The sequence below is a fragment of the Mustela nigripes genome, chromosome 16 (assembly GCF_022355385.1).
Source record: "Mustela nigripes isolate SB6536 chromosome 16, MUSNIG.SB6536, whole genome shotgun sequence".
Classification (NCBI taxonomy): domain Eukaryota; kingdom Metazoa; phylum Chordata; class Mammalia; order Carnivora; family Mustelidae; genus Mustela; species Mustela nigripes.
The window spans coordinates 44,534,433-44,547,829 of NC_081572.1; the positions used below are offsets into that span (position 1 = coordinate 44,534,433).

General features: G+C 41.5%; 1 protein-coding gene across 5 annotated transcripts in view; it reads right to left on the bottom strand.

Moving 5' to 3' along the window:
- Window positions 1–3,924: 3,924 nt before the first annotated feature.
- The window catches only part of CRK (CRK proto-oncogene, adaptor protein), a 30,444-nt gene continuing 20,971 nt past the window's right edge, over window positions 3,925–13,397 (bottom strand). The window contains exons 3-4 of one of the 5 annotated variants that reach the window (XM_059380997.1): window positions 8,066–8,098; window positions 3,925–4,414 (exon numbers count right to left, since the gene is read on the bottom strand). In XM_059380997.1, the coding sequence (XP_059236980.1) occupies window positions 4,409–4,414; window positions 8,066–8,098 (39 nt within the window). In that variant the 3' untranslated portion in view covers window positions 3,925–4,408. Of the gene's footprint in view, window positions 4,415–4,512; window positions 8,099–13,397 lie in introns of those variants that run through there. The other 4 variants (XM_059381000.1, XM_059380998.1, XM_059380996.1 and 1 more) reach the window with 4 other exon arrangements.

Below are 13,397 nucleotides of genomic sequence, written 5' to 3' on the forward strand. Positions count from 1 at the left end.
TAAAGCCTCTGCCTTTGGCTCAGGTCATGATCCTAGGGTCCTGGGATTGGGCTCCTGCATTGGGCTTTCTGCTCAGCATGGAGCCTGCTTCCTCCTCTCTCTGCCTGCCTCTCTGCCTACTTGTGATCTCTGTCTGCCAAATAAATAAATCTTAAATAAAATTAAAAAAATAAATGAAATCTTCACTTGAAAAAAGAGGGGATGCCTGGTTGGCTCACTGGGTTAACCGTTCGACTTTTTTTTTTTTTTTAAGATTTTTCTTTATTTATTCGACAGACAGAGATCACAAGTAGGCAGAGAGGCAGGCAGAGAGAGAGGAGGAAGCAGGCTCCCCGCTGAGCAGAGAGCCCGATGCAGAACTCGATCCCAGGACCGAGATCATGACCTGAGCCAAAGGCAGAGGCTTAACCCACTGAGCCACCCAGGCACACCTCTTTCTTTCTTTGTTTTCCGTTCAACTCTTGGTTTTGAATCAGGTCATGATCTCACAGTTGTGAGACTGAACCCGGCATCGGGTTATGCACTCAGTGTGGAGTCTGCTTCAGATTCTTTCTCCCTCTCACTCTCTGCCTCTCCAATCCCATGCTCGCTCACTCTCTCTCAAAAAAAAAAAAAAAAAAAAAAAAAAAAAGTCTGCATGCTTAAAAAAAAGAAATCTTGCCATTCCCAACAACATGGATGGAACTGGAGAGTATAATGCCAGGTAAAATAAGCCAGTCAGATAAAGACAAATACTGTATGATTTTGGTCCTATGTGGAATTTCAGAAACAAAATAAATGAACAGGGGGAAAAAAGAGGCAAACCAAAAAACAGACTCTTAACTATACGAACAAACAGAGTGGAGAGATGGGTAAAATGGGTAAGGGGGTGGGGTTAAGAGTGCGCTTTTTTTTTTTTTTTTTAAGTAATTTCTATACTCATTGTGGGGCTTGAACTTACAATCCTGAGATCAAGAGTCACATGCTCTCCAGACTGAGACAGCCAGGCACCCCAAGAGTGCACTTGTCTTGATGAGCACTGAATAATGTACAGAACTGTTGGACACCATATCATACACCTGAAACTCATACAGCACTGTTTACACTGGAATTAAAATTAAAAAGATACAACCAGTGAAAAATCTTCATTTATGAACATAGGTCCCCTCTAAGTGATCCAGTCACCTCTCCTATGCAAAAGGAAAGGAACATTGCCATAGAGAAGGACCCAAACCCTTGAGACTAGGCTTTGACAAGCATTTCATGTTTCTGCAACAGAAGGACATTCCTAAATGGATTTTACTCTCATATTAAAATGAATCTACAGTCTTGGAGCATACACAAGACCACGAAAACCAAAGACAGCAGCTGAGAGGTATCATCTGGGTCCCTGTTCCCCAGGACTACAAAATCTGAGGGAACATTCTTCATTCAATAAATGTGTACTGTCTGCTGTGAGCCAGGCTCTGTGCTGGGCTCAAGAGAGAAAGAACAAATCACATGTAGCTCCTGCCCTGCTGGAGCAGACTTACAGTCTAACAGAGATGGAATGAAATATATAATCACAATATGAGATGAGCACCATGAAGATAAATGATGTGGCTGATTATGGGATTGAGGGGTTCAGAAGACATCTCTGAGGAAGTGACAGTTAAGCTGGAACCAAGACAGTAGATCAAAGTTGGGGAGAGGGAGGTCCTAGAATGGGCAGGGGCTTTTTCACCTGAACTTATTTGCTCCCCTCTAGTAACCACTTGCCCAATATGGGGATCGAACTCACGACCCTAATATCAAGAGTTGCATGCAGAACCAGCCAGGTGCCCCCCGTCTGAAAAGCTAAAAGGAAAGCCTGCCAGGAGCAGAGAAAAAGAAAGGCTGAGGAAAAGGTGAGCACTTCCATGTAGGCCCTTCTATGGAATGCAGATTGTATTTTATGATTAAGAGGAACCACTAAAGGATTTTTTTTTTTTAAAGATTTTATTTATTTATCAGAGGGGGGGGGAGAGAGCGAGCACAGGCAGACAGAATGGCAGGCAGAGGCAGAGGGAGAAGCAGGCTCCCCGCCGAGCAAGGAGCCCGATGCGGGACTCGATCCCAGGACGCCGGGATCATGACCCGAGCCGAAGGCAGCTGCTTAACCAACTGAGCCACCCAGGCGTCCCCCACTAAAGGATTTTTAAAGCAAGGGAATGCCATGATCAAGTCTGCCAAGGAAGACCATCCTGGTTGCTCTCTAATGTACAGATAAGGGAAAGTGAATGGCCAGGAAGGAGTGTCACAGTGGTCCACACGAAAGATGGCTGCTTATGTCACTGTAAAAGAGGCACAAAGGGAGTATTTTGAAGGCAGAGCTGACAGAATTTGGTAATGGTGGGGATGCAGGGGAGAGACACATCTGTAAGTGAGCAAGCAACTGGAACCTTGAACAGAATAATCAAAACTATTTGCTGTCATGTAGTAGGCAAGAGGGGTTGTAACCCGAATCACACTCTCACTGGCACTTGCCAAGCCATGAGCCCATCCAGATAGAAGGGGTGCCTTTTCCAAATGGTTACTCACAAAAGCTGCTGTCCACCAAGCTGTGTGTCTGGAGACCTGGACAGAACACTTACTTTCAGAGTCACCAGGGGCCCCCGTGGGGGTTACAAGATGTGGCTTTTGTCCTGCTACTCCTAGAATATAAAATTCACAAGGGCAAGGATCTATTCTGTAGGAGCTACCACTCTTTGAACTGCATAACCTGATCAAACTAGTCACAGAAGCACCCAGTCAGCCATAAATAGCCGCAATATATGGGGTCAATTTCTCCCTTTGGTGAGAACAGATGAATACTTACTAAAATACTTCATATTTAGAATAGCCCCTTTCTCTGGCAGTAGAGGTGTCCTTGGGTTCATGTGATACTCTCTCAAAACAAAGGATTTCAAAAAGATGAGTAAGGGCAAGATGGCTGTCACCCTACGGTAGGTGATCTTTAGACCCTGTAGCAACACCAGCCAAGGCAGCCAAGACTTTGTGTTAGGGCTTCCAACTGTTAAGGACTCATGGGAACCCTGCAGGCAGGGCAAGAGGGAAGTAGCACTGAGCATGTAAACCTGCACAAGTAGCACCGCAACTCCAGGAAGTTCAATCCTGCACCATGGAGAACACTAGGGCAACCCAAAGGTATCCAACAGTATTATACCCCTATATAGTACCAAATCCATTTTCACTCAGACTTTCCTGGCTTAAGAGAGGAGAAGCCCATCTTACATCTCAACTCAGGGTTCTACTTTCCTAGTTTCTTTGCAGGTACTCCAAGAACCTTGGAGAAGCCCACCTGGGTCACAAGCTTGAAATGAAGCTAGAAACTCCGTAAAATTTTCCCAAGTAAACAGAGGCTTTGAACAAGTCAACCTCCACATGTCTGATACACAACTATTCTTCCTCCCATACCCAGAAAGCTAAATGTCCAAAGTCTTCCCCATTTGAAGTGGGAAGACAGGAAAACTGTCCAAGTCAGTTTACTTTTGACCATTTAGTCAATATTCTAGAGCTCACTTTTCTAGGATTAATGCAGATCTCAAATCTAAGAAAATCAGGACAACCACAGAAATACTGGGAGTGTCCCCTTGACTAAAAGCCAGCCTAAGTGCTCATTTTTGTTTGCTTTCATCCTCTATCCCTAGAGGACCCTCAAGCATGGCTCTTTTTATGAATTTCATTTTTTATTTAAAGATTTTATTTATTTGAGAGAGAGAACAAGCGGTGGGAAGGAGCAGAGGGGGATAAAGAGGGAGAGAAACAGAAAGCAGCAGATCCCCTGCTGAGCAGGAAGCTCGATGTAGGGCTCTATCCCAGGACCCTGAGACCATGACCTAAGCCAAAGGCAGGCACAACGGACTGACCCTCCCAGGTGCCCCACTTTTTTTTTTCAAGACTTACTTATTTGAGGGGGGGATAGAGGGAGATGGAAAGAATCTCAAGCAGACTCCTCACTGAGTGCTGAGCCTGATGTGGGGCTCAATCCCACGACTCCAACATCATGACCCAAGCCAAAACTATGAGTCAGACGCTCAGCTGATTGAGCCACCCAGGTGCTCCTGAACCTTTTTTTTTTTTTTTTAAAGATTTTATTTATTTATTTGACAGAGAGATCACAAGTAAGGCGGGGGGCGGGGGAGCAGGCTCCTTGAACAGAGAGCCTGATGCGGGGCTCAATCCCAGGACCCTGAGATTATGACCTGAGCCGAAGGCAGAGGTTTAACCCACTGAGCCACTCAAGTGCCCTTGAACCTCACTTCTTGATGGTTAGTTCTCGTTTGCCCTTCACCCATTTCTTTTTATCTTCAGGGTATGCAAGGCAATAGAGGTCCAAATACTTAGCCTCCTCCTGCCAAACTTAAGAGGCCTATTTTCACGTTTTCTTCTATGGAGGGGGCTTCTCTCTTCATATCTGTAAGAGGAATAGAATTTAATCTGAAAATCAGGGTCATAAATAAAAGAGTCAGTATGATTATTCAAAGTTATGTGAAGGAACCCCAACACTCAACATATTAAAACAAGATTTTAACACTTTATTTTTATCGATAAAAAGTTGAAACATACTTAAATCACCTTGTTGTTAAGCTTGTGTATGCCAAAGTTGGCTCTATTTGGAGGAGATTCCTTTCACTCTGGGTTGATAATCTTCTATGTCTACAGCAGTAATGAGATGTTTTATTTTGGGGCCAAAGCAGAATAATGTATAAGTAACTGGCAAAGCTTGTTCTTTTCATTTCATTTTTTAAAAGTAATTATCTATGCCCAAGGTAGGGTTTGAACTCAAGACCCCACGGTCAAGAACTGCATGGTTTGACTGAGCCAGCCAGGCTCCCCTATCCTTTTCATTTTAAAACTTCACCACCTGTAGGACACAAAACTAGAATATAATGTCAACCTTTTAGGTACATATAGTGTCACAATGTGTGTGTATCTACATGCTTTGAGAAACGATGGGAAGAACATAATGTTGAAGTTTTATTTACTAAATTATCTATTCTGAAAATGTGCTACTTATATAAAAAAGGAGAAATTACACTGTATTATCTACAATGACATTCTGAAAACCTATTATATAACATCTAAATTTCTCACTTGCTTTATAAAGCCCCCTACCATAACCTTATTTTCTTTACAACCACATATAACCATTTCTGGACAAATTTGATGTTCTGTGTGCACATTATTCCAGCTTTTTGATCATTACATAATCATTCTTATATTCACCTCAAATCAATTTTACTTCATGACTTCTGGAGACCCTTCAAAATATCACCAAAGATTAACCTCATCTTTAAGGAGTACCTACAGATTATGTATAATTGCTTCTTTATCCGATTATATGACTGTGTGCAGGCTGTTGAATGCACACACCTCTTATTCCCTAAGCATAAAAGATTTAGCTCTTTTGTGAAAAATATTCAAAGATCACTTTTTTCAAAAGATCACCAAGCCAAACATTTGGCCATATTTTTATTTACTACATATACTATAAACATATACAATACATGCTACAAAAAAACTTTTTTTTTTTAAATTTAACTGTCAAGAAAGTGTATAGTGTTATAATACAATGGCACATGTTCATATTTTATTTCAAATTGGTCTGCTTACCATCCATTTCATTCCATTAATAGTGAAATGTTACTTAAGGATAATTAAAAATTATCTATTTGCATTATTAACAATAAACAATTCCAACAAATTAATAAGAATTAACGATGTCAAATATTAGTATCCAAAAACTGGGGTTTTGCAGAAATGATTATATAAAATATAGCAGCCAATTACAGTTTACTTTGCTCTGTGACAATGTACATATGCACTTGAATAGGATTCCAGCATTTGCTTTTGGAAGATACTTATTAGAAGTCCTTTGATCTTAAGGTTCAACAACAGCTACACCCAGCCAAATCCAACCCAACAGTTCATATAATGGCTTCGGACAATGGATCATTGAAAAATTCTTATGATTTGGGTAGAGTTGAAGTTCCACTAATATTACATATGATAAAAAGAGACATTACAAGCCAATATCAAAGTCAAAGGCAAAAGAAAATACAAACATTCAAATCAGTTTATGATGATATTTTTCTACAAGTACTTTAGATGTCATACTTTCAGGAAAAGGAGATTTTTAATGTGTATTTGGATTTGGATTTTACAGTATCTATGCCCTATCTGAAAATTTAAGAGTAGTCAGAGAGAATTAAGTCTAGTATTACAAATCTTTTCATTTAATATTATTGAGCACCCACTATGTGCACTGCACTGTGCTAACTTTTAAAAGTTGAATATTAATGTCTTTATCAAGCATTACCTTAGTGTGAGGTAAAAATACATTAAATTAGCGTCAACTCATTAGTTTGTTTGTGGTATGTAATCCTGTGTCAGCTAGCTTCCCTGTGCCATATAAAGAGCTTCTGCATACCCCTCATTCACTCATACAAACACCTGCTCACCGACTATGCCAAGCATTGTGCTGGTCACTGGGATACCATGATTTGGTATATGTTCAAAGAATGCATATTAATCATTAACCTATGTAAAAACAATTAGAAAGATACATTACTTTTCTAACATGAGGCCCAAAGCAAAATATAAGGTGTTTCCATGGGTCATATCACACCAGAGACCAGTGAGTGCCTTCCTAGACTGAGAACTAACTCTGAAGGTTTCACACTGTAGTCTAAATAGCCTAGATCATTTCTGGTCTCAGAAGTCTATTCTTGGGAGCACCTGACCCCACATACACCATTCCATACTTAAAAGGATTTGTAAACTGAACTGGAACACAATGAAAAAGAGCCAAAAATGAAGGCAGTTGATAATGAAATGCACTTCAAGCACTATTCTGGCCATGTAAAATGAATAATACGTAAGTAATTCATGATTGGTTCAAATGTTTTTCAAAGCACTAACCCTACTTCAAACTCATGTAATTTTAAATTGACTTTTATTTTATACAAGTTGTATATAAAGCAAAGGGCAGAATTTGGCCCTACAACCATCTATGGAATAGTCTAAGTGATTGGTCCTTCCACTCTAAGCAAGTAGAAGCTAAGAATTTCAGAGTCCTCTAACAGGATACTGGCACTCAGGAGAAATGGCCCTGCTGGATCCCATTAGCCAGGAGTCTGTTTAGTTGTGGTAGCAGTGTGAACCTACTATGACCCCTTGAGGGAAGGCGGAAAGCTGGGAGTTTGGGTGTCCACTCAGTGAATCCAATACTGGCTTAAAGCTATGCACTGAATAAAGTGCTCTGCACATCTGCTTGTCATCGGATGGGAAAGAAACACTTTTCTTGAGAATGAACCTACTGGTAGGTTTGGGGGAAAAGAATGACAAGGATTTAAAGAATCCCAAGAAAATGTATGAAGCATTGACTAGAAAGGAAGACAAATGCCTCTAGTAGTGTCCTCAGAAATCTCAGGATTTGAACTGTCAGAATGAGTCATACAGTGGTCATGTTCTATAAATGAAAAAGCAATCCCACTGGGTACTTACTATTCACCTGGTGCAAGATTACTTCATGGGGGTGGAAGGGAACAGTCTATTGCCATTTGATAGCATCATTTCAAAATGAAAACAAAACCACTGAGTAAGTCAGGGTAAGCAGCGTGCAATATTCCTCTCCTGTTCATCAGTATTCCACAGGCTGATCTGCACTACCTGAGGGAAAGGAGGCAAAATATCCCTCCCTTCTGATACACTCAGGCATGGCTGCTACCACCTAAAATTGCCAATTCAGAAGTTAACACACGAGCCCTCCAGTTTCGTACCCTGAAATGGTAAATGAGACTAGAGATGTAGTTCAGTCTAAAAAAGATCACAGGTAACAGAATGCTTATATAAACTAGACTGCTTTGACATCTGTAAGAAAATTATATAGATGACAATCGGAAAAAAAAAAAAAAAAGATTGTTCCCATCTGTCAGCAAAACTGTTAGTTGAGCTATACTCAGCTGAAGTCCTCATCAGGATTCTGTTGATCCAGCAGACGGACATGTGTGAATGGGAAGTGACCTCGTTTGCCATTACACTCCCCTTCCCACTGACCACTCACATTAATCTTCGTAACCTTTACCAGCTCACCGACCTGCAGGAGGAGAATAAGGAAAGCACTTTATTTCCAGTTATGAATGCAAGCTGAAAAACTCCATTCTCTGGTTAGGCATACCCTGTCCACGTGATTGCTCTAGGGCTGACATTACAGAAATGGCTATTTGTTGCCTCCCAAGCCCCAGCCACCAGACTGATTACTTGTGGTTAGTGCAGGCATAAGGAAGAAGGGATTTCAGCAGTGCAGAAGAACAGAGAGTACAGGAAATAGAAATGATCCTAGAAAATGACACTTTTTTGGAAATGTTAATCATCTTTGGATGAGAAACCCCAACTAGAATGACCCAGTATTCCTTTTCTTGGTACCCACTACCCTTAGGTTCCTGTTTGTCCCACAGCCTGTGGCCCAGGAGAAGAGGTCCCCTTACCCTCACTGACATAGGACAACAGCACAATCCCCCAACCACCTGTGTACATGTATCACTGCCTGCTACTGCTTGCAGACAGAAGATAATCATGGAATGCAACTTCACTTGGTCTCAGAAAATGAAGTGCTCCTTTCACCTTCCTACCAAAGCAAAGCTTTTCCCACCTGGGCAAGTACAGGCTAAAACTCCAAAAGTCCCCACTTTCTTCATCAAACTCTACTTTTCAGGCCACTGTCTGCCAGCTCCCCACCCCCACCCTACCATGTACTAACAAGACCTTGTTGCTTCCTCAATGCCACTTGGTACATATTCATTAACAATAAGGAAACATCATGTTTTTGCTTATATATGAAAAGCTGTTCTTTGCAACATCAACTATAAAGTTTTGACAATCTAGGATATACCTCTATTTTATAAACTTAAGACAAAATCAGTCTGATGAATGTATTCATCTTGTGGCAAAATACTGAACAATGGTGAGATAAGTGGTGAGATACTGGACTAAAGAACTTTATCCTTTGATCATCAACATCTGAGTTCTGAGGCTACAAGAGCTTTTTTTTTTTTTTTAAGATTTTATTTATTTATTTGATAGGGAGAGAGACTGTGAGAGAGGTAACACAAGCAGGGGGAGTGGGAGAGGGAGAAACAGGGAGCCCGATGTGGGGCTCAATCCTAGGACCCTGGGATCATGACCTGAGCCGAAGACAGACCTCTAACGACTAAGCCACCCAGGCGCCCCTACAAGAACTTTCTAAGCATAATTACCCATTTGGTTTCATTAAGTTAGTAACTACTACTTACTGAACTTGCACTAAGGACTGTAAAGGATTTTTTTTTTTTTAAAAGTAGGCTCCATGTCCAACGTGTGGCTGGAACTCAAGAGACCAAGTATTGCATGCTCTACTGATTAAGCCAGTAAGGTAACCCTACTGTACAGAAATATTTTATATAAATTATTTTGTAGTCATTATAATATCCTTGTAAGACATGAATTTTTTCATTTTATAGATGAAAAGACCGAGGTTCAGAGAAATTAGACACACCTGAGGTCACACAGCCACTAGCAGGGCTGGAATTTGAGCTCAGAAGTATCAGCTCCAAAGCCAATTTATAATTTATGTTCTATCATAGCAATAACTTTCAACTACTGGCCAAAGTCAACTCCAGTCTAGGACCAGGGCCTTCTGTAAAAACTAGCTTGATATCATTCAGAAGACAAACAGCTGGCCTACACACCTGTCTATAATTTCCTAAGGAACCATCTGAAAACCACAGAAGCCTAAGGTGGTTGTGGGTGTCACAGGATGCTGAGAAAAGGAAGACAGAAACTAGAGAATATCTTACATAAAAGGGATAAGAAGAGTGAGAAAAGGCAGCAGCTCAGTCTGCTGATGTGAAGATTAAGGCTGACATGGTAAGGGGAGAAGAAAGGATGATACTGCATTCCCATCCAGTCCCTACAGGCTGCTAGCTCCAGGGTTCTTTATTATCAGCAATCCTCTAATTCAAAGTTCCTGAAACCTAAGCAAGTCAACCACGACAAGTCAAGATCTTCCTAGCCTTTTGGAGAGAGGAAGACCAGGACCTCAAAGCAAAAATATCTTAGCTAGTAAAAACAATCTGAAAGTTCGTCTTATACCCCCAATTCTCATTCTCAAACTTCTTCTTCTTCTTCTTCTTTTTTTTTTAAGTAAACTCTATGCCCAATGTGGGGCTCAAACTCACAACCCCAAGCGCAAGTGTTACGCTCTACCAACGTACCGGGCCAGTCAGGCACCCCATGAGTTCTTGACTTTATTTTACCAGCTCCTTTTTTTTTTTTTTTTTTTTAAGATTTTGTTTATTTGACTAAGAGAGTGATCTCAAGTAGGCAGAGAGAGATGGGGAAGCACGCTCCCAGCTGAGCAGAAAGCCCAATGTGGGGCTCTGCTTTTGCCACGGATCATGGTCTCAGTGTCCTGGAATGGAGTCCCACATTGGGCTCTCTGCTCAGCAGGGAGCCTGCTTCCTCCTCTCTCTGCCTGCCTCTCTGCCTCTACTTGTGATCTCTGTCAAATAAATAAAATCTTAAAAAAAAAAATAGGGGCGCCTGGGTGGCTCAGTCGTTAAGCGTCTGCCTTTGGCTCAGGTCATGATCCCAGGGTCCTGGGTTTGAGCCCCACTCCCTGCTTCTTCCTCTCCCACTCCCTCTGCTGTGTGCTCTCTCTCGCTGTGTTTCTGTCAAATAAATAAAATCTTTAAAATAAATAGATAAATAAAAATTAAAAAATAAAAAGAAGTTGGTTTGACAGGGCACCTGACTGGTTCAGTCAGTAGAGCTTGTGACTCTTGATCTTGGGATAGTGAGTTTAAGCCCTACACTGGGTGTAGAGCTTATTTTGGTCTGGAGATGAGGGGGTGATGCTAGTTTGACAAGATCCCAGCTAACATCCCTAATAGCTGCCATATCTAAACCCATCATTTTATTGATATTAAAGACACACAGGGGCGCCTGGGTGGCTCAGTGGGTTAAAGCCTCTGCCTTCAGCTCAGGTCATGATCCCAGGGTCCTGAGATCGAGCCCCGCATCGGGTTCTCTGTTCGGCAGGGAGCCTGCTTACCTTCCTCTCTCTCTGCCTGCCTCTCTGCCTACTTGTGATCTCTATCAAATAAATAAATAAATATCTTTAAAAAATAAAAAAAAAGACACACAAAAGGTACATGAGGGAACATTCTGGAGTGCTGGAAATGTCCTATACTTTCATCTGGATAGTTATACCATAGGTACATACACACGTAAACTCCAAGCTATATGTACTCAGGATCAGTATTTTTTACCAAAAGATTTCATATCTAAATGAAAAAATGGGGGATGCTTGGGTGGCTCAGTGGGTTAAGCCTCTGCCTTCGGCTTGGGTCATGATCTCAGGGTCCTGGGATCAAGCCCCACATCGGGCTCCCTCTCTATGTCAAATAAATAAAATCCAAAAAAAAAAAAAAAAAAAAAAAGAAAAGAAAGAAGTGAAAAGATGGGGCACCCGGGTGGTTCAGTGGGTAAGTGTCTGCACTGGAATCAGGTCATGATCCCAGGGTCTTGGGATCAAGTCTGTATCAGGTTCCCTGCCCAGTGGGGAGTCTGTTTCTCCCTCTTGCTCTCTCCAGAATAAGTAAATAAATAATCTTTTTTTAAAAAACTGAAAAGGGGTGCCTGGGTGGCTCAGTGGGTTAAAGCCTCTGCCTTCGGCTTGGATCATGATCTCAGGGTCCTGGAATTGAGCCCCATGTCGGGCTCTCTGCTCAGCGGGGAGCCTGCTTCCCCTTCTCTCTCTGCCTACTTGTGATCTCTGTCTGTAAGTAAATAAATAAAATCTTTAAAAAATAAAAAATTATAAAAATTAAAAAACTGAAAAGATGAAAAAAATTGGTTGTATTTTAGCTAGATTTTCTAGGTGTTTTTTAGAAGCTGATTATTCAGGGGGCACCTAGGTGGCTTAGTCAGTTAAGCATCCAACTCTTTTTTTTTTTTTTTTTTAAGATTTTATTTATTTATTTGACAGATAGAGATCACAAGTAGGCAGAGAGAGGAGGAAGCAGGCTCCCTGCCAAGCAGAGATCCCGATGCGGGACTCGATCCTAGTACCCTGAGATCATGACCTGAGCCGAAAGCAGAGGCTTTAAACCACTGAGCCACCCAGGCGCCCCAAGCGTCCAACTCTTGATTTCAGATCAGGTCATGATATCAGAGCCGTGGGACTGACCCCATGTGTGGCTCCAAGCTCAGTAGGGAGTCTACTGGAGATTCTTTCCTTCTCCCTCTACCCCTTCCCCTGCTCACATGTATGCACATGGGCTCTCCCTAAAATAAATAAATAAATCTAAAAAAAAAAAAAAAAAAAAAAAAAGGTTCTTTAGGATATATCCTTAAGCCCACCATTCTACTTGATACCAAAATCAGGTAAAGGTTTAAACACTTCTTTTTTCTCAATGCTGTATTGTCTTTATTCTTAAGCATTTAAAATGCTATCTCAAATTGCATCCTAGAGAGCTCTAAGAAGTGAAGGGTAGGCTGAAATGTGGACTAGATTAGCCTCTTGCTATTGCCAAAGATGAACCACACCAGTCTTCTCCACAAGCATGATGGAACCTGCTGATTTGCCTTCAGACTTTTCTTCTTTCCAGGTTCAAAGGGAGAAACAATAGGGGTTCCTACACTGCAAGAGGTCGCAGGCGGGGAGGGGGGTGATTCTGTACAGATTAGACCTTTGGATAACATCAGAGCCATCTCTACTGTACATGGTCTCTTGGTGCTACTCTACAGAGGCTCAGGAACACAACACCATATTCTGAAATCCCAAATCTTTTTTTTTTTTTTTTAAAGATTTTATTTATTTATTTGACTGACAGAGATCACAAGTAGGCAGAGAGGCAGGCAGAGAGAGAGGGGAGGAAGCAGGCTCCCTGGAGAGCAGAGAGCCCAATGCGGGGCTCGATCCCAGGACCCTAGGATCATGACCTGAGTCGAAGGCAGAGGCTTTAACCCACTGAGCCACCCAGCCACCCCCAAAATCTTTTTTTTACAGTTGATTAGGTTCTTGGCAGAGAGGCCCAAACATCAGGGGGTGAGAACAAAAGCTATGCCATAACTCTGAAATGATTCTAACTTTTTTAAAATTCTGATTTTTAAATGGATGGAAGAGAAAAGTTGTAAGTTGTCAACTGGGCTAATTAATCTATCCAAAGTGGCCTTAAAGTACAAATACTTTGAGGAAGACCTTATTAAAATTAAAGAACCCTTTGTATCCTTTGGAGTCTTTCTCTTGAAAGACTCAAAAGCACATGGGGACTCATGGAGTCAAGAAAAGAAAAATCCCAGGGGCACCTGGGTGGCTCAGTGGGTTAAAGCCTCTGCATTTGGCTCAGGTCATG